This window comes from Mus pahari, chromosome 15 (assembly GCF_900095145.1).
Source record: "Mus pahari chromosome 15, PAHARI_EIJ_v1.1, whole genome shotgun sequence".
Classification (NCBI taxonomy): domain Eukaryota; kingdom Metazoa; phylum Chordata; class Mammalia; order Rodentia; family Muridae; genus Mus; species Mus pahari.
In genome coordinates this window covers 57,087,168-57,106,858 of record NC_034604.1, presented here as the reverse complement: position 1 = coordinate 57,106,858, position 19,691 = coordinate 57,087,168, and the positions used below count along the sequence as shown (strand labels likewise).

The window sequence follows — 19,691 nt, the reverse complement described above, 5'->3', positions numbered from 1 at the left end:
TCTCTGTGTGTGTGTGTGTGTGTGTGTGTGTGTGTGTGTGTGTGTGCATGTGCATGTGTACTCAGTGTTCCCCTCTTTTGATTTACTGGCCTGGAATTATTTATTGCTGTGTTTTCTTGTATGCGGTTAACCTTTTTAGGTTGCAGTTTTCCTTCTAGTGTTTAAATTTGGTTTTATTATGAACTATCTTATTTTCCCCATCTGTGATGATTGTAAGTTTGTTGGGTATAATAGTTTCGACTTGTATCTGTGATGTCTTGTAGAGTATACGTCACATCATTCCAGACTCTTCTGGCTTCAAGAGTCAACATTGAGAAGTCAAGTATTGTTCTAATAGGTCTGCCTTCACAGGACCAAGGGTCTTTCTTCCCATTGATGCCCGACAAGGCCATTCTCTGCTACATATGCGGCTGGTGCCATGGGTCCCTCCATGTATATTCTTTGGTTGGTGGTTTAGGTTTTGTTTGCTGCTTGTTTTAAAGAGCCTTCTGTTCTTCCTTCTGCTCTTACTGTCCTTTTCTGATTTAGTAAATTTTCTTTGATTTTTTTGAATGTTTTTTCTTTCTTCTTTGGCAAATATATGATAGGTTTTTTTTTATGGGTACAATTAAGTTTATGGAAAACATCTTATGGCAGTACAGTAAATTTTAAGCCTGGTAAAAATCTAATGCCAATGATTTATAAAACTTCTTCCTTGAATGGAGTCTAGGTACCTCAAGCAAGGCAACCAAGGCTCTGGCAGGTCTTGGTTTCCTTCCTGATTCCCTCTTCCTTGCTAAAAAAAAAAAATCCCATTAGATTATCTTCCTAAAGCTAGCAAGCAAGGTCTCTTTCTTTATTTGTCTATTTCCTCCTGAGGCTGACTACCAAGGTCCAACTATCAAAGTATTGAAGTCCAACAATCAGAAGTCATGTTTTGCTGCCCTAATTAGCATGCCCAATCAAACATACCACCACATACTAACACAGTGTCCCCCCTTTTACCTTTATAAACTGCCATTTTCCTATGGGCCATGTCTGCCTCCTCTCTCCAAAGGCAGTCTCTGTTCCCAACTCAGGGACAAATATCCCTGGCCCCCTCCCTTATTCCTTTCCCTATTTTCTCTGGTCCTCTGACTCCTCTCTTGGTCTCTTATTCCCTGCTTTTTGTCCCTCTGGAGCAAATAAATCTCCTTTGTGCTGAAAACTTGGCCCAGGGGTTCCTGAGCTGATACCAATCTTTACGTTAATCCCTACATTTTTTGTTTTTATATATTTTGAAATTTTGTACTTATTAACAAGTTACTTTACTAATTTTAATGAAGCTATTCTGTTAACTTTAAGTTCATTCTTAGATCTTTAAGAGCAAAGATCTGCTAGGTGTGTGTGTGTGTGTGTGTGTGTGTGTGTGTGTGTGTGTGTGTTTCACATCATGCTCAATGCAATGGCAAACACAGAATACTGTCTATTGCTTTGAGATTGATTTACCTGTTTAGAGCAGTGGTTCTCAACCTGTGGGTTGCAAACCCTTTGGGAGTAGAATGATGCTTTCACAGGGATTGCCTAAGACCATCAGAAATTCCAGATATTTACATTACCATTCATAACAGTAGCAAAGTTACAGTTATGAAGTAGCAATGGTAATAATTTTATGTTTGTGGGGTCACTGTAACATGAGGAACTGTATTAAAGGGTCACAGTGTTGGCAAGGTTGAGAACCACTGGTCGAGAGACTGAAGCTCTGTGAGTTTTGCTATGATAATCACAGAGTTGCTGTCATTAATGCCATGTCCCTCTCTCCTCTCTACCCAATCACAGCATGTGCGTTCCGGTACAATGGGCTCTCCTTTATCTACCTCATCTACCTCTTGCTCATTCCTCTGTTCTCAGAACCAACCAAAGCAACGATGCAAGGTAAGGTCCCTTATTGGTCCACAGCAGAGTTCTAAAGCTTAGATGTGCTTTTCTTGACTCCTGGGCTATGTCTCTATTCAGGGAGAAGGGCATGACCTGGGCAGCAGGGTGGGTGTCCAGTGTTGGAACCACTAGCAAGTAGAACAGAATGATTCGTTTGGGTTACATGTGTCTTTGTTATGTACACAGCCCTTCTCCCTATATTAGCTCCTAACTAAGTAGACCAGACAGAAAATCAGGAATTCTGTGGCTAATGAAAACTAACTCACAGTACTGTCAATTAAAATAAGGCTTGTGGTATGGCAGTGCTAGCACATGCATCTAAATAATGTGTTGTTGGGGAGAATATGGTCACTGAAAAGAGCAGAGCAACCTGGGGCCCACTGGAGATGTGTGGTGGGAGAACTGGGTAGAAAGCCTGGTTTTCTGCCATTCCTTGCTGAGTTTTTTGTTTGTTTGTTGTGTTTGCTTTTATTTATTTATTTATTTATTTATCTATTTATCTATCTATTTATTTATTTATTTTTACATATTTCTCGAGTACACAGTGAAAGCAGAAAGCAGTCTCTTTATTTTAGATAGTATCTAAAGCAGGCTCCTGTGAAGCTTTAAATACTTGTTTATTGCTCTATGAGATGGCAGAGAAAAGAACAGTGACTGTTTTCTGAGGGTCTAACTAGGCAGCACCTTCTGGTTTTTGATCGACCTTGGTTGAAGAGCCTCCACAAAGGTGAAAATGAAGCTCCCTTGAGCCCGGTGAAATAAACTGTTTTTGTCATTACAAGAAATAAGGACCATGCCAAGTGCTGTAGGTGAGTGAAACGGCTGTGTGTTTCCATGACAGGAAAAGGAAATTCAGTTTGTCCTGACCTTTGGTGGCGTGAGAAAGGCCATTGGTGGTAACTGCCTTTTAGTGATGGGCTCTTTTGGAGAAACAGCAGAGCCAGTGTACAAAGGACAGCAAACAGCTTCATCTTTCTCCTCCTTCCCGATTATGGGATTTAGATACTGCTTTGCCCATTTATTCTAGTAGCTAGAGCTACAGATGCTATACCTGTTTCCCTGACCCAAAAGAACATTCACGTTATAGCTCTGAAATATGTGCTTCATAGATGAGGTTAAGAAAAGCTGTAGAAACAGAGGTTTATGCAGATCCTTATTAAACAGCAAATTCAGTGTTTATGGGACTCCATTCACCATAACCTCGTTCTGAAGTGTTCAGCATAGGATTTCTGGCCTCAGAAATGAGATTATCATATACGGGCAACTCCTGTTCTGGGGTTTGAAATGCATGCTGCAAAGAAAGATTTTGTGAGCATTCAGAACATGGTACTTTCAACGTGGGTGCTTTCACCTGTTCCCTTGAATTTTCTGTTGTTCCTATGTCAATATAGGCTCCTGTTCTATGTGGAGATCAAGTAAATAAAATTGTCCTCACCCTTGTGTGGCTGCTCTGAGATTTTCTTTTTTATCTCCCAGTCAATAACCCTGAATCTCTAACAATTTTAGAGGTGTCCATTAGGCCCTGACACTAAGAGGATATGACATACACGACACAGAATCAAATTCTACAAAGCCTTCACATGTGCAGAAATATCCTGTGAATGAAAAGTTACAAGGTCAGTGCACAAAGAAGACCCCAGGTGTCTGCTGATTCTGGTCCCATCAGAAGAGAAGGGCAGAGCAGGCTTATTAGGAAATCCCTACATCCGCATTCGGAAGCAGCATCCTGGTGTTTGATTTTCCTCCTTCCTGCTTTTTAGCACCAGGAAACATGACTGATGTTACCATAACCTCATCAGTTTGTTTGCTTCTGTAATATGTATGATTTTTTTTTCTGACTTACAGGACTCAAAAATCCATGCATTTCTAGAGACTGTGTGGAAAGACAGAGTGGGTTACATCTTCCTAGGTGGTGTGAGGGCCTGCATAGAACCGATGGGCTCAAGCTGTCACAGAGGAACAGCATGGCTTTTCAGGACAGGGCTCAGGCTCAAACGCACGGAGCTGTGAAAGTCTGGGTTCATAAGCACATCTCGGGAATCAGCTGACAGGTGCATTAGCATAAGGTTCTCACCAAGCTCTGCACTGTACCTCCTGGAAAGCCCATGTCCAAGTCCACATGTGAACTTGAATTGGTCCCAGGAGCTGATGCAGGTGTGCCTTGCCAGGATCCTGCATCAATACAGACATAAGATGCATGGATATGGTGACTGCTCCCATGCTTTCTTCTCTGTCTCTCCTTGTGTGGATGGACATCTTTGCTTATGTGGTTGGGCTTCTTTTCAATATGCTTACAGAGGTGCCCAGTGTGTGGGGAACATCAGCATTCTACATTAGCTTGTATACTCTTTGATGTGATCCTTAGACTGATCCCAAATGGACACTTGTGGGTGGCTAGGTTAGAAGCATCCACTTATCCTGAGCTTGTTGTCACCAGCAAGATGAAGACTAATCAAATAGAAATACCTTTCAGTGTCTGGGTTATAGACTGCACTGATAAAGAAAGATCATTTATATGCCCGAACACTAAAACGTCTGCTTTAAAAAACTAGTTAGGGGCTGGATCCCACAATCCCTATACTGGGCATGCTCCCAGTTTCTCAGTAAAGAGAGTTTTCTATCACATGCTGATGTCATGTGTTGAGCCCAGTCTACCCCCACCACAGGCACAAACACCAGAGTAATAAAGTTGCTCAGAAATTCATTATACACCACACATGGAACTATCCGATTAGGGAGAAATAAGATTTATACAGTCAGAGAATTCTTGACTTGAAAGGAAGAGCTTATAGGAGAGGTGAAACACATTCTCCTAGCTAGTAGGGGAATTCTTTCTGCAACAGCCATGTGGGCTGCCCGAGTGGGTCTTTACATACTGGTGGTGTCGGGAGCTCCCTTCTCACTGGGGACGCTAAAGCAGCAGTTTTCAACCTGTGGGTTGCAACCTCTTCGGTGTTTAAGGACCCTTTCACAGGGGTCGCATCAGATATTCTGCCTATTAGATATTTACATTGTGGTTCATAACATGAGCAAAATTAGAGCTATGAAGTAGCAATAGAATAATTTTTTATTTGGAGGCCACCTCAACATGAAGATCTGTATTAAAGGTTCGCAGCATTAGGAAGGTTTAGAAACTCTGTTCCAGAGACTCTCATCAGACTTAAAACAGACTGAACTGTACCTTCCTGCACTTCCTGGACAGGTTTCCTACCTAAAGCAATGATGAGTTAAGAGAGGTCAGAGGTCACCTTCCAATAACATTGGGAATGGCTTGTGGAAGCCTAGGCAGTTCACTCATTAAATGGCTAAGACCATTAAATGTGTTATTGTCTCAATAGGGCTGAATCTTTTGGGGTTCTAACCTAAATCAGGAATGACTGTAGGTATTTTATAAAAGAATATTAAATTTAAAAAGTAATTAAAAGTGATAAGAAAATCAAGAACCTGGGCAGAATGTTGAAACAGCATAGGCTTCTCAGCCAGGCATGTGTGGCGGGCATGCATGTACACATGCATGTGTGCATGCATATGTGCTTCAGTAACAGAACCATTGGAAACTGCTAGATCCATAGAATCCAGACAGCATGTCTATATGTAAATCACCATTACTATTCCTCCCCAGTATGGGATGTGTCATTCAGTTGCAGTGGTCTGAGGAAAGAGCTCATGGTATCTAACGTCTGGTGGGGCACATTAGGGATAATGGTCTTCATCACCTTTCATCTTTAACATGGCTGAATGTGCCTAGTTCCTCAAGGATGTGAGTTCTCAGCTGTTCTTTCACAATAATCTCCTCTAGAGACCTTCTACTTTGTCCGATTGTTTTCTGAAATGTCTCGTATAGTGTGCAGAGCCAAATAGATTTCTTTGTACATTACCTGGGTTGGGACACTTGCTGGTGGCTACACAGACTAGACAAATACAGTAAAGTGCACCGATACTTCGCTCTGTGTTCACAAGCCACTTCTGGTGACCTTGCTTCTTACCCTGGATTTCTCAAGCAATGGCTCTTCACCCTCTAGTGTATTCTGCATGTTGACAAAGGCTGCTCATCAAAGCCTCTTTGCCTATAACAAATTCTTTGAGCTTCACTAACATTATTGCAAATAAACAGCCTTGCCATGAGGTTCACTGGAGAATGAGCGAGCATTAGGCATGAAGGTCACCTAGACTCTTTCCTCTTCCCCTCAGTTGATACAGTCTGCTTATGCTCTCTTGTGCATGAACATCAAGAGAGTGGGGGATACACTACTATGTTGACTATTGTGCCTGGTTTGTGGGAGACAGCCAATGAGTACAGAATGAATGAATTTGCCCCCCAGTGTCTAGTTCTTAAGAAGCATTTGTGAACATGGCTACCATCACCAGAACTCCCGTAGCAGCAAAATCACACGATAGTTTCTTGTGTACACAGGTCCTCTGGAGACAGAAGCACAGGGTACCACAGGCCATGCAACTCTGCTGTTTTCAATTTCATTAGGATCAGAAAATCACGAGTAATTGAAGACATCAAGTCTGCTAAAATGTTTTATGTGTTCAATTACAATGATGGGCATTTTATTTAAGCATGTGATACTGGAGGAGAGGAAATGAGAATTTTCTTGCTGTTCATAAACAGAGTGTATTGGGTTATGGGTTAAGGATTGAGACAGACCTCCATTAAATTCTTTAACTAGTGTGTAATAAACATCACATGGCCGGCCCAGTGTTTCAAATTTGGGAGACGCTAAGTTCTTCATCTGGGTACACAATAGGTTTCTTATACTGTGTTCTCTGAGGACAATGTACTGGTAAACATGGTTTGTATTTGGTTCAGATGGGAGATGAGTGTTTGAAGCAAGTGGTTTGAAAGAAGATCATAGCAAGTGCTCATTGAGCACAGAATTTTGAAGTTCAGCATTATTTGTTTTAGTGTCAGAGTAATGCTAGATCAAAGGATCTGGCTTGTAGAAAATGTTCTCATTAATGGCTATAGCTAATCTTCACTGAAAGACTGTATAAGTTCTTTCTAAACAACAGCAAGGGATTAAGTGGTTTCCCAGGTTCCTGAATGTTTTGCTTCTAGATATCTCATAATATTTAGGCGAATTGGCCTAATTATTAATAGAGAGCTAGTATCAGTGTCTACTAAGTATATATGATTTTTTGCATGCATCTGTTAATTTAATTCTCTCAGTGACCTCTTGAGTGGTATACTGCATTATTTAAAACATTATTACACAGTGCAGGAGAGATGACTAGACATTCAGAGATCTTGTTCTTGTAGGGGACCTGGGTTTAATTCCCAGTATCATATAGTGGATCACAACCATCTGTAGCTCAAGTTCAAGGGGATCTCATACATTCTTCTGACTACTGAAGGCACCAGGCACATAAATACATGGAGGCAAAACATTCATACCCATTAAATAAATAGATAGATAGACAGAGAGACAGACCTTAGATAGATAAATGATATATCGATCAATAGATAGGTAGGTGGGTAGGTTGGTAGATAGATAGATAGATAGATAGATAGATAGATAGATAGATAGATAGATAGATAGATAGATAGATAGAACTATACTGTTTATATTGAAGGTAGAGGCAGAGTTCTAGGTAGGTTGACAATAAGCCCAGGCCACTGTGTGCATGGTCTGGCTGTTGGCCTCTGCCGTGTTCTGACTCATGCCCTGGCCCTAGTCAGAGCTTAGTTCTCTGGGGTTTCAGAAGGAAATAAGGAAGCCAAGTTAGTTAGTTAGTGAATACTTTTGGCTGATAGCTAATTTGCCTCTGAGCACACAGGTCTGGAAAGACACCATGAGTCTATTTAAGGGAAGCATTGTAACATATTGGTGTGGATGGATGGCTTATGTGTACCTTACGTAGACAGCATATCACATTAAGTGTGACCAGTTTTTGCCTTTCAACAGTTGTTAATCAAATGACTGTCCTTCACAAGACACCGTGTTGAGTTTTGTGAAGGATGAAGAGGTGTAGAAAGACTGGCATTTCCCTGGAGTGGTCCTTTCACACCCCATGTTTTATGCAGCTGGTTGAGTGTTGGTTTTCCCAGTGTAACTGCTTTTGGAAGCTGTCTACTTAACCCTGGCTGAGCTGTAACTTTCTTAAGTCGATTTCGTGGTTCCCCTTTGTCTCTGTCTGGAGACAAGAGATTGAAAGCTGTGATGGAGAACTGATGTCCCCGTGAGAGGAATCTGACTCAGGTAGCATTCAGAGCCAAGCTGGATGTGGATAAAGCTGGCCACTAAATGGGTTGTGTTGATTTCAGAAGAAAAGGGTGGAGTGCTTTGTACAAAGCAGCATCGGAGGCTACTGCTTATTGTGAGGGAGACAGTTTGATGCTGACTGGGATGAGAGCCATAGTGCTGACACACATGGCAGATGCATGTACCGCCATGATGCTTGCATAGATGGATATATGTGATCTCACTTGTTATCAGGTGAACCATCCAGGCGAGAAGGCAGCATCCCCAGGCACTGGTTGATTCTAGAACTACCAGAAGCCAAACAGTATCCTCAAGATCCAGCTCAGATTTTCCTGTGGCCAGGTGCTCTCCTGGAGGATGGTTGTGACACAGACAACTTCATCATCATTTGCTACAAGCCAGACACTCTCAATGAATAGATGTTTGTTCTAGTACAATTAGAAATGGGCCCACAGTCTGGGGAGAGAGACACACACCCATCCACAGTGTGATATTTGAAGGACATTGGAAATTGCTGTCTGCTTGCTTAGCTCTCCAGCAAGTCATTTTTGTTCATGTTTGTCTTTTTGAGTACAACCATACTCATGGTGACAGTATGGCATATGGGTTAGGTTTGGGACTCGGGGCTAAAGTGGCTGTGTGCATGCCCTGCAGCCTCTCTCTGTTTCTGTCTTTGTCTCTGTCTCTCTCTCTTTCCCTCCCTCCCTTTCTCCCTCTCTCCCTCCTTCCTTGCCTCCCTCCATCCCTCCCCCTTTCTCTCTCCCCTCCTTCCCTTCCTTGCACCCTCTCTCCCTCCTTTCCTCCCTTCCTCCCACCTCTCTCTTTTTCCTTCCTTCCCTCTCTCACTCTCTCATGACAGCTACTATAAAAGAAACGACAACCTCTCTACATAGAGTCTTTCAGTGGGTCTTTGGCCCTCTAACAGAATCTCAAGGTGAATGGATTCCTGGAGAATGATTGGAACCCTAATTCTTCCCCAAGAAAGTTTATGGAATACAGGTTACCAGACACCAAGACATCAGGGGGCTCCTGTCTGTGTAGAGGGTTCACCTTAACCAGACATGCCCCATCTCCTCCCTCCCCCCACATCCTTTAATTCTCACATTAGCAAGATTTCCTTCTCTAGACTGTAGTATGCCCCAGCCCAAGAGACAGACTGGCCACAGGCATGAAGTCTCCCCTTTCTACAAAGCTTCTAAAAAGGAACTTTCCCCCTCCCCTGCCACATGGGCAGGCTTCAACTCTCCTTAGAGCCCTGTCATGCTGGTTGTCTATCTGTCCACACCATGAGTAACTATTCTAATAAATCTCTTACCCGACAGGATGATCCACTTCAGTGTCCCCCCACCCCCCGAACTGCAAACCTTACAGCTTTCGTTGAGAACCTCACACCCAGAGGTGGATGGCAGGCAGGGACTTCCAGGGATCCTGAGTTTTCTGGGCTCCATGATGGTGGCAGCCCCTTGTGGAGTTGGCAGAACACAGAGAACAGCCCATTCTTTGTCAGTGCCAGTAAGATTGCCAAGGGAATAACAGAGGAAGCGCAGCGTGCCAGCTTTGGCAGGCGTTGCTGAAGAGTTTCTTGATGTGCAGCTTTACAGAGGTTTTGCTTACCTTCTTACTTAGAGTGACTATCGACAGCTTTTCTTTTTCGAATGAATTTTGTTTTTGCTATTTGGACCAAGAGAGCGGTTCCTCTGGTTCATTTACTCACGTTTTCACTCTAACATTACTATTGGTATTTTTCCTGCTTAGTGGGATCTTTTGCAGCATTTGGGAAGGCAGGGGTAGAGAGGAGTAGAAAATGAAGGGTTTGTTGTGTTCTGTTGACAACCATAAGCAGGTGAAATTGACAGCAGGACAGGCTAACACTTGTAAACGTTTGCCAAAGTTGTCTTAGAATGATTAAAAAAAAAAAAAAAAGAATGTATTTTACTTTATGTAACTCTGAATAGGACCCTACTTCAACAGGAAGTAGTACTAATCTTCTTAATTATATAAAAATTATATGTGCTTATATAGTATTTATATTATATTTTTTATTATATTTTATTAATAATAAATGATATAAATGACATAATCTTAGAAATCTTTTTAATCCCCCATATACATCCAAATTACCTTATTCCAAGGTTCTGACCCAGGCTACACTTAGCCAGAATACCAACAGCATCCTGAACAAAGAAAAATGCTTTTCAGTTTCTCTACTTAAAGAGGCAAAGAGGCCTGTAACTTGTAAAGCTGTGTTTAGACGTCAGAACGGAAATAGTAGCAGATATTTAAAACAGTCTGCATCTGGTTTCTGTTATAAATAGTCTTTAGACCATTAGGCTTATTATTACTATGTTTTACTATGTCATAATAAACCGAATGGCAAGAAAATATTTAATTGAATAAATTACTTGGTAAGTGTTTTATTGCCAGTAAGATCAGCTCACCACCCCAAAGAGTGCTAACCAAAGTAATTAGTAGTTCGCGTCTCTGTTTTTGAAATCGACTATAGAATGTTTAGGGTTTCTGTCCTTTTGTAGGATGGGGCAGGTTATTATCCCATTATTGTTGTGCATTTGGCATGCAGGCAGGCAGCCAGAGGGACATTCAGGCAACATAATTCTTGGTTCAGGAAACAGCAGGTTGTGTTAGTGCATGACAATAGAAAAGATTATGCAAGTCCCAAACAGTTCTTTATTTGGCTCTGACAAGTGGTATCTATGAAGCAAGCCCACTATTTTGATTATACTGTACTATTCATTTGAATTGATTTCAGTTTGTGGATCCGTCCTTTGGCTGTTCACAGACATGTCTTATCATTTTCCTGGGTCAGACCTTGCGTGAGGTTACTCACCCTGCAATGGGGAACAAGACACAGCTCCACCACCTGTTGGCTCTGCACTGTTGGGCAAGCTACTGAAATTTTCAGCTCTCTGTATTCTGTCTGCTGAGCTTGGTATGTTTCTGGATAGAGTTGCCAGGGTTGTGATGTATGCTCAGTAGATGCAAAAATAGCTGCAGAGAAGTCTTTTGGTTTTCTGTTTTGGTGACCAAATAGCTGAGAACAAAGTTTAATTTTGACTCAGAACTTCAGGGTTCCTTGTTCGTGGTCTGCTGTCTCCACTGTTTTGTCCCTGGAGGAAGGCAGAGAGAGCATCGGAGGGATGTGGGCTATGACAGAGGAGGAGGCTTATCTCTTGTGGGCCAGTGGGGGCTTTAAGATATAATGGAGAAAGGCATACCCCCAGTGAGTGCTTCCTCCAGCAGGACCCCACCTCCTAATTCTTCATTGACAAGGTTAGCATCACTAACTTCTCTCCATGGCCTTTGGTGGTGGTGGTAAGGATGTCCAATCTAACCCAAGGAAGGAACCATCGCTCTCCTCTGACTTTAAAAATCCATTTAAGAATATTCTACTGAATGTGATTTATTTACATATTATTTCAATCTTTCTTTTTCTTTTTTTTTTTTTTTAAAGTTTTGAAACTAGCTTGCTTCAGAGCCTGCCAAAGACTAAGTTTCAATTTACTTATTAGTCAAGATGGATGTGTTATTGGTGCGATTTCTCCTACATATATCCATATACCTAGAGTTAGACAGATGTATGGGGAAGAAAAATCTCAAGATAAAACCTTAAAATGAGCTCTCAGGCAAGGCTAGCCACGATTCCAGGAAGGATAAGCAGGCGGTCGCATGCTTGCTGGAATCCAGGCAAATGCTCTTCCGCCCAGTGTTTCCTCAGTCCTTACACACCTTCAGAGTCGACTGAGTAATGATGGAAGCTAACAGCCTAAGAAGTTAATTTATTGAGGGAGTGCTTCTAATATCAATAATGCAGGGATTCATGTAGATACTCCCTCAGTCCCTATGCTCTGATAACAACAACAACAAAAAATAAATAAATAAGGGAAGACATTACACATGCCCTCTCTTTGCCTCGGAGCACATAAGTAGACAATTATTGAACTCTAAACAGCAGTTTGGTGTACGTTTTCAGTATCGAGCAGGAATGGACACTGGCATAAAGCATGCATTTGTTTGCTTTGCCTCATTGGGTGTTGAACATCTGAAGTGCATTCTACAAGTGACTCGGTACTGGAGCCACAGTCTTTTCAATCTCGCAGCTCTGGAGTGAGACACACACACGCCCCGCCCCATCTTTCCCTCACCTAGTTCTTAATTTTGCTTACGTCATGTTCTACACTTGAGTTGCAAATGCTATGATGCCACGACGTGTTGTGGAATAGGTCACCACACAGTCCCCTCTGACAACCTAGAAAAGGGACTGTCATGTTTTAAAATGTGGCGTGCGATATCTGACGTGATGTCCTATGTTACAGGGTGCTGTGTCACCCACTCATTCTTCTGTCCCTGTGGATGAACGACTCAGGCATGTCATCAACCTACCAACAGAGAGGTTCAACTTGGCTCACGGTTTCAAAGGCTTCAGTCCAGGGTTGGGTAACTTTGTTTCTCTTGGGGCCTGGAAAGATGCTAGATGTCATGGTGGGAGAGTGTGGTAGAAGATGTTCTTACTTAACAGCCAGGAGGGAAGGGGGAAAACAGGAAGGTATAGGGCCCCAGGACCTAACTTCCATCAACCAGATCCCTACCTCCTAGCGTTTCTACCACCTCCAGATGGTGCTGTGGCAGAGAGTAACTCTTCAACACTTGGGCCCTTCTAGGATACTCACCCAAACCGGAAGGCTGCCCACTTAGACTTTGTTTCCCTTTTCTAAGAAGACCCTTCCCCCCCACATTCTCCAACCTTCTTGAGTGTTTTCCTTTCAGTTCACACATCCAGCATCACTGTGGCTGGATCAGCATGACAGATGCTGTTGTAGTCCTATCTGGGCGGGTCCTGGATGCTTTGATCTCCACAGGGCTTCTGTTCCATCTAGGACTAAGAAGCCCTCATAGACTGAAAGCTAGAAGGAGGCCAGGTCTGACTCTTGGAGCACTTGAGGCGGCATTATCAAGAAGTGTTCCTTGATAAGGCACACCCAGAGTAAACCCTGTTCAGAGCTAGTGAGGTGGGGGCCACCTGCCTGGCTGCTTCCTGGCACCATATGCTGCCTCTCCTTCCATGGTGAATTGCTAGCTGCTTATGATATAGGCTAATTATTTATTTAGTACCAGACTCCAGTAACAGCTAGGCATGGTCAGGAAGCAACAATGCCCTATCAGCGTTTTCATTGAAAAGGATGCTTTTCAACACTTGCCTCGTCCATCTCATCAAACACAGAACAGCGCCAAGGTGCTGCTTAGGCTGCAAATGGGCAGGAGCAGGTCTCTCGTTGAAGCATACGCTCGTCATCAAATATTCAGCAGTCCGGGCTTTTACAAAGGCTTTGTATAGGCCAGCACATGCACTGCAGGGAATAAGGAGCCTAGCCCCTGAAAACTGGGCGTGGGAGGGCTTTGTGCTGGGAAATGAGAGGCTGGCTAGTTGGAAGGAGGAGTGATGGGTGGGTGGTTGCCTGGGAAATTAAAAAAAAAATATTTGTGGTCCAGGGATTCGTTCCCTTTTTGATGTCATGTGTAATGTTCTGACACAAATGAGGTGTAAAACTTTGTACATTCGTCTGCCTGACAATTTAGCACAGGAAGATAGGAATAAATTAATTAATGCAGGTGGATACGATGTCAGTGTGTTCACCGATCTGATGAATATGTCCGAGACATCTACATTTTTCAACTAACTTGCTGGGAATTAATAATGCCATAAAAAGAAATTAAAATAATCGTTATAATCTACACATTCACTGTGCAGTGAGTGGCCTTAGGGTGTACATTTAACTTCATAGAAGATACCTTGAAGTCTAAACACAGCCAAATTATCATTATTCACAGATCCTGTATAGTGAATTCATCTCCCTGCTATATATAGATTGTAACCTTCAAATCAATATTCTAAGTGTCATCAGAGTCACTTATAGGTGTGCCTAGAGCCACAGAAATTTGAGTTGCCTGATGCTTTTGCTAGGAAATGGGGGACTGGCCAAGTGGAAGGAAAGGAGAGATTGGGAAATAGTTGCCTGGAAAATTACAAATATCTATGGTGTTTATACTGTGGTATTGTTGCTGTGCTACAAGATGAAACCTCACTCTTTTAAATGCTTCGTTTCCATGCCATATTGTTTTTAGATGATTTCTTATTTTCAGTTGGTACTCTGCCGTCCAGTGCTCCTAAGTTTAAGCAGACTATGATCTACCTTTGAATTCAGCTCACATAACAATGCTGTTGGCTATAAGCTAACTGATGTTATTGAATCAACAGTGTGTATTAAATAAGTTTCCTTTAAGCGAAGGTGCATAATAACTACTTTTTAAGTATTGACTTAAATGACACAGCCCAAGGCTTGTAAGGACCCAGCCCACTGATCTCCTCCAGACAATCATTGAGTGTTTGTTGTCAGCAGCCCTGTGAACTTCTCTGCATATGATGAGTCTACCAGGCATGATTTCTGCTAGAAGGTGAGGGGCTGCTTAGACTCCAACAAAGGCGGAGGAGGGAGAGAGAAATGTCATATGACTTGCCAACTGTTTGGAATTTTCTCCAAGATGGGCGGTTATTGTGGCAGCTTGGAGAGTAATGTGGCTTGAAAGACCCTCTGTCTAATGCTATCTTCTTCCTATTTAGTGACGGGCCCTATTTATTTTGCATTTAATAGTGTCTTCTGAGATCATATGGTGAAAGTCTCAAATGTTCGGTTTAAGAGTCAGGTCTAAATGAAGTCTAAATCATCACAGAGTTAACATGCACAGCAGTTTGATGAGGTGTTTTACATGAAGTATTAACTTCTTCTCTTCTCTTCTCTTCTCTTCTCTTCTCTTCTCTTCTCTTCTCTTCTCTTCTCTTCTCTTCTCTTCTCTTGAAAAGATTTCTCTGTGTAACCCTGGCTGGCCTGGAATTCACTTCATAAACCAGGCTGGCCCCGAATGCAGAGATTTACCTGCTTGTGACTCCCAAGTGCTGGGATTAAAGGTGTGTGCCACCACTGTCTGGCTCATCTTTCTTTTTATTATATTTATTTTCGTTTTTGACTTTCATTGCATGTATACATGGTGTATGGCATTGCAAGAGGATACTTTCCCCCAAATACACATTGTAGGTTACAGTGGTTACTTTTTCCATTGCTGTGATGAAAAGCCATGACCAAGGCAAGCTTGTGGTTCCGGAGGGTTAGAGGTTTTGATAGCAGACTGAAGGCTCAGCAACAGGGGGCTGGAGCCGAAGCCGAGAGCTCACATCTTAATCCACAAATGGAAAGCAGAGAGCATGCTGGGAACAGTGTGGGCTTAGAAACCTTAAGCCTAGCCGGGCGTGGTGGCGCGCGCCTTTAATCCCAGCACTCGGGAGGCAGAGGCAGGCGGATTTCTGAGTTCGATGCCAGCCTGGTCTACAAAGTGAGTTCCAGGACAGCCAGGACTACACAGAGAAACCCTGTCTCAAAAAACCTTAAAAAAAAAAAGAAAAGAAAAGAAACCTTAAGCCTGCACTCAGAGATATGTTTTCTCCAATAAGGCCACACCTTCTAAATGTTCCCAAACAGTTCTAGCAACTAGGGACCAAGTATACAAAGTTATGAGTTTGAAGGGTCCACTCTGATTTAAAATGCCATATAGGTGTCTCTCCTCCCCCACCTTAACCACATAGGTCTACCTTGTCCCTCACCATAACCATATAAGTCTATCTCACTCCCCACCTTCTTTTCCACTTATCCTGTTACCTACCTTTGTTCTCTTTCATACTTCTACATCCATATCATATATACATATGTGATTTTATGTATCTAAAAAATCTATGAACCGTAAATAAGAGAAAATATATATTCTATGTCGGTAGAGGTCTCTGTCGCCTTCATGGACAATACTGTGATGAGCCACCAGAAGCAAGAAGGACGTTTGTCAGAACATGACTCAGTGATGTCCAGTGGTTTATTTTAAGCAGATGTAAGCACAGCACAATTTGGAGAAACTTATTCTGGTGATGATTGGCTCAATCCTGCATGCACAGCACAGCTGACACAAATCTCCTTACAAATTAGCTAAATGTAGATCAGGTGTGATGTCATCGGAACTCCTTGTAAAGTCCATAAAGATGAGTTCTGTAGATTGACTGAGAAAAGCAGATATTCAATTGACTGGAAAAACAACCCAAAACAAATTTAAAATAAGGATCTGGAAGAGTATCCAGTGCCAAAGAAGTTGCCAGCCCCACAGACAGTACACAGGTCACCAGGCTAGAATGTACAACCATTCCAGTCTTCTGGGCACAAAACAACAGGTTTTGCATTTCTTCGTTTGAAGGAAAAACCCTGCATGCCATGTGTAACAATCCAGATTTCCCCAGTATATGCCTCTGAGCACAAAGGTCTCTGTGCCCCCTACCTATGTCTTTTTGAGACTGGCTTAATTGACTTAGTATGTTTATCTCCAGTTGCATCCATTTTTTTTTCTGCAAATGACATCCCTCCGTTGTTCTTTACAGCTGAAAAAAAAATCCTATTGTGTTTATGATACCATATTTTCTTTATTCATTCCTGTTATTGGACACTTAGGTTGGTTCTATAGTGTAGCCATGGTGAACAGTGAGCAAGAAATCCTGACGTTTAAGTGTCTTTGTGACATGCTAACTTGGGGTCCTCTGGTAAATGCTAAAGAATCAAGTAACCAGGGCATATTGTAGATCTGGTTTTAGTATCTTAAGGAACTACCCTACTAGCTTTGACCGTGGCTGGACTAGTTGACATTCCCACTGGCAGTGTCTAAGTTTCCTCTTTTCTATACCCTCCCCAGTACTTCTATTTAGTTTACTAATGACTTCTATTCTGAGTGGGATGTGAAGGGATCTCAATGTAGTTTTAACTCACATTTCTCTGATGCCCAATAAATTGGAACAGTTACTCACACGTTGTTTGGATGCTTGCAGTTCATCTGGGAATATTCACTTCATGTCATTGGCCCATTTACTGATTGGCTTGTTCGAATGCTTTGTTTAGTGTTTTAGTTCTTTGTGCATTCTAGACATTGATTTCTGTCTGATGTAGAGCTAGCAGAGCTCTACATTTGGTTAACTGATTCCTTTGCTGTGTAGAAGTTCTGCTTCATAAAGACTCATTTGTCAATGTTTGGCCTTATTTCCTGGGTGACCATTATCATATTCAGAACATCTCTGTATATGTCCAACTTTCCCAGTACCATTCGCTGACAGTGTTGTTTTCTCCAATGTGTGTTTATCTCATTTTTGTTTAAAAATTATGTGACCAAAATTGCCTTGGTTTGTATCTGGATCCCTTGCTTATTTTTTTATCTATGTATCTGTTTTTGCACTAGTTTCATATTGTTTCTGCCACTGTGGCTCTGTAGTATACCTTGAAATGAGGAACTGCCTCTCAGTTTTCATTTTGCTCAAAAATATTTTGGCTATCTTGTACTTCTGTTCTTCTCTATGAATTTTAAGATCCCCCTCCCTTTTTAAGGGGTAAGGGATGGCACTGGTATTTTATTGAGGATTACATTGAATTTGAGCAGCAAATTGATTTTGGTAGTATATCCATTTTCACAATATTAATTCTTCTAATCCTTGAGTAGGGAATGTATTTGGACTTCTGGCAACAGTTTCTTCCATGCTTCAAAGTTATCATTATAGAGGTTATTTCCTTTCCTGATTAGAATTGTTACAAGATAAAATTTTAATTATTCAAAATTTTCATATTGTGCATGTACTATTTTGTTAAAGCCCTGTTCTCCACTTCCAACTCTTCCCTTATCCTTATCACCACCATTTCTTCTCAATTTCATGTGTTCTCCTTTTTTTCCCCAGATCTATTGAATCCACTTAGTGTTGCCAGTATGCCTGGGAGTATAGGGCCATCTACTGTATAATGGTCCTCTCTTAGGGTCTGCATCCTTCAGTGAAGATGAGTCTTTAATCTTTCTCCTCAGCATCCATAAGTTGCCAGTACCTCCTCAGTCGAGGTGGGTTTTCCTGATCACCTCCCTTCACCATGCTGGGATTTTGAATGGCTTTGTCTTGTACAGATCTTGTGCATGCTGTCAAAACCACCGAGAGTTCATTTCTATCTGGAAAACACTGCTCACTGTAATTCACCTATTGTCACTGGTTCTTTCAACCTTTCCTCTCCCTTCCTGTTCAGTGATCTCTGAGCCTTGGGAGGGGGAAGGATGGCATAAGTGTCCCACTTGGTGTAAGATATTTTCTGAAGCAATTTGAGTGAAGTTGATCCTCTGATTTCTTTCTTGCCATTCTTGTTACTGGTACATAGGAAAGCTATCAAATGTTCCTCCTATTTCCTCCTTGTCATTCTTCTTATTGGTATATAAGAAAGCTATTGCTTATTCCTCTCATTTCTTCCTCAGCATTCTTGTTACTGGTATATAGGAAGGCTATTGATTTTTATATGTTAGTTTTGTATCATCCTACTTAGCTAAATGGGTTTATCAGATCAAGAACCTTCTAGTAGAGTCTCTCTCTCTCTCTCTCTCTCTCTCTCTCTCTCTCTCTCTCTGTAAATAGGTAGATATAGATAGAGAATTTTATCTTTTGTAAATAAGGGTATGCGGATTTCTTCCTTTCCAAATTATATCTCCTTTCTCCCATTTCTCTTACTGTTGCTAGTTTAAGTGGAAATACTTTTAATTTTTCCCTATTTACTACCATTCTGGCTTTAGGTTTGTTGGATATAGTATTTATTATGCTGAGATAAGCTTTCTCTTCTCAGGCTCCTCATTTTAGCTCAATGAGAAGATAGTGGTTTTTTTTTTTTTTTTTTTTTTTGTCAAAAATATTTTCTGTACCTATTGAGAAGATCAAGTGATTTCTATTGAGTCCGTTTCTATGATTAACACTAAATTTATAAATTTGTTTGTGCAGAACTATACCTAGATCTCTGAAATGAAACAAATTTGATCATGATGAGTGAAGGTTGTTATATATACTTGAATTGAGTTTGCAAATATTGTATTAAGAATTTTTGCATCTATGTTTACCAGGGAGATGATGCATGATTTTTTTTTCTATGTGTCTTTATCTGGTTTTGCTATTAGGGTGAAAATCAAATCAGGTTGGTAGCGCTCTTGCCATTTCTTTTATAGTAATTTTAGACAAGTCAGTATTCTTCTTTAAAAGTTTGGTAGAATTCCACAGTGAGTTCACTGTGTCTGGCTTTTTTCTGTTGTTAGGAGGTATTTATATTGCTAAATCAAAGTTGTTACTTGTCATAGATTTGTTTAAACTGTTTGTTTCATCTTGGCTTATTTTTCATTAGTGAAATGCACCCAAAATTTCACCCATTTGTTTTTAGGTTTTCCAATTAAAGAGACTGTGTCCTTAAGGTATGTCTAATGGCTGTCTGGATTTCACTGGCATCTGTTGTATCTGTTGTAGTGTCTCCTTTTCCATTTAAAAGTTTAACTTAGATCTTCCCTTTCTTATTTTTTTTAGTGTGGTTAAAAATTTGTGGCTTTAAAAATATTTTTAAAGAGGCAGTCCTATGGTTTATCAATTATTTTTTTAAATTTAATTTCTGGCTTATTACTTTTTGTCCTGATATGATGAATTTCTGTCTA

At 41.3% G+C, this 19,691-nt stretch overlaps 1 protein-coding gene across 2 annotated transcripts in view; it reads left to right on the top strand.

Annotated features, from left to right (window-relative positions):
* The window catches only part of Piezo2 (piezo type mechanosensitive ion channel component 2), a 372,708-nt gene that overhangs the window by 64,749 nt on the left and 288,268 nt on the right, over positions 1-19,691 (top strand). For both annotated transcript variants that reach the window (XM_029547036.1, XM_029547035.1), the window contains exon 2: positions 1,798-1,893. In XM_029547036.1, the coding sequence (XP_029402896.1) occupies positions 1,798-1,893 (96 nt within the window). The remainder of the gene's footprint in view (positions 1-1,797; positions 1,894-19,691) is intronic.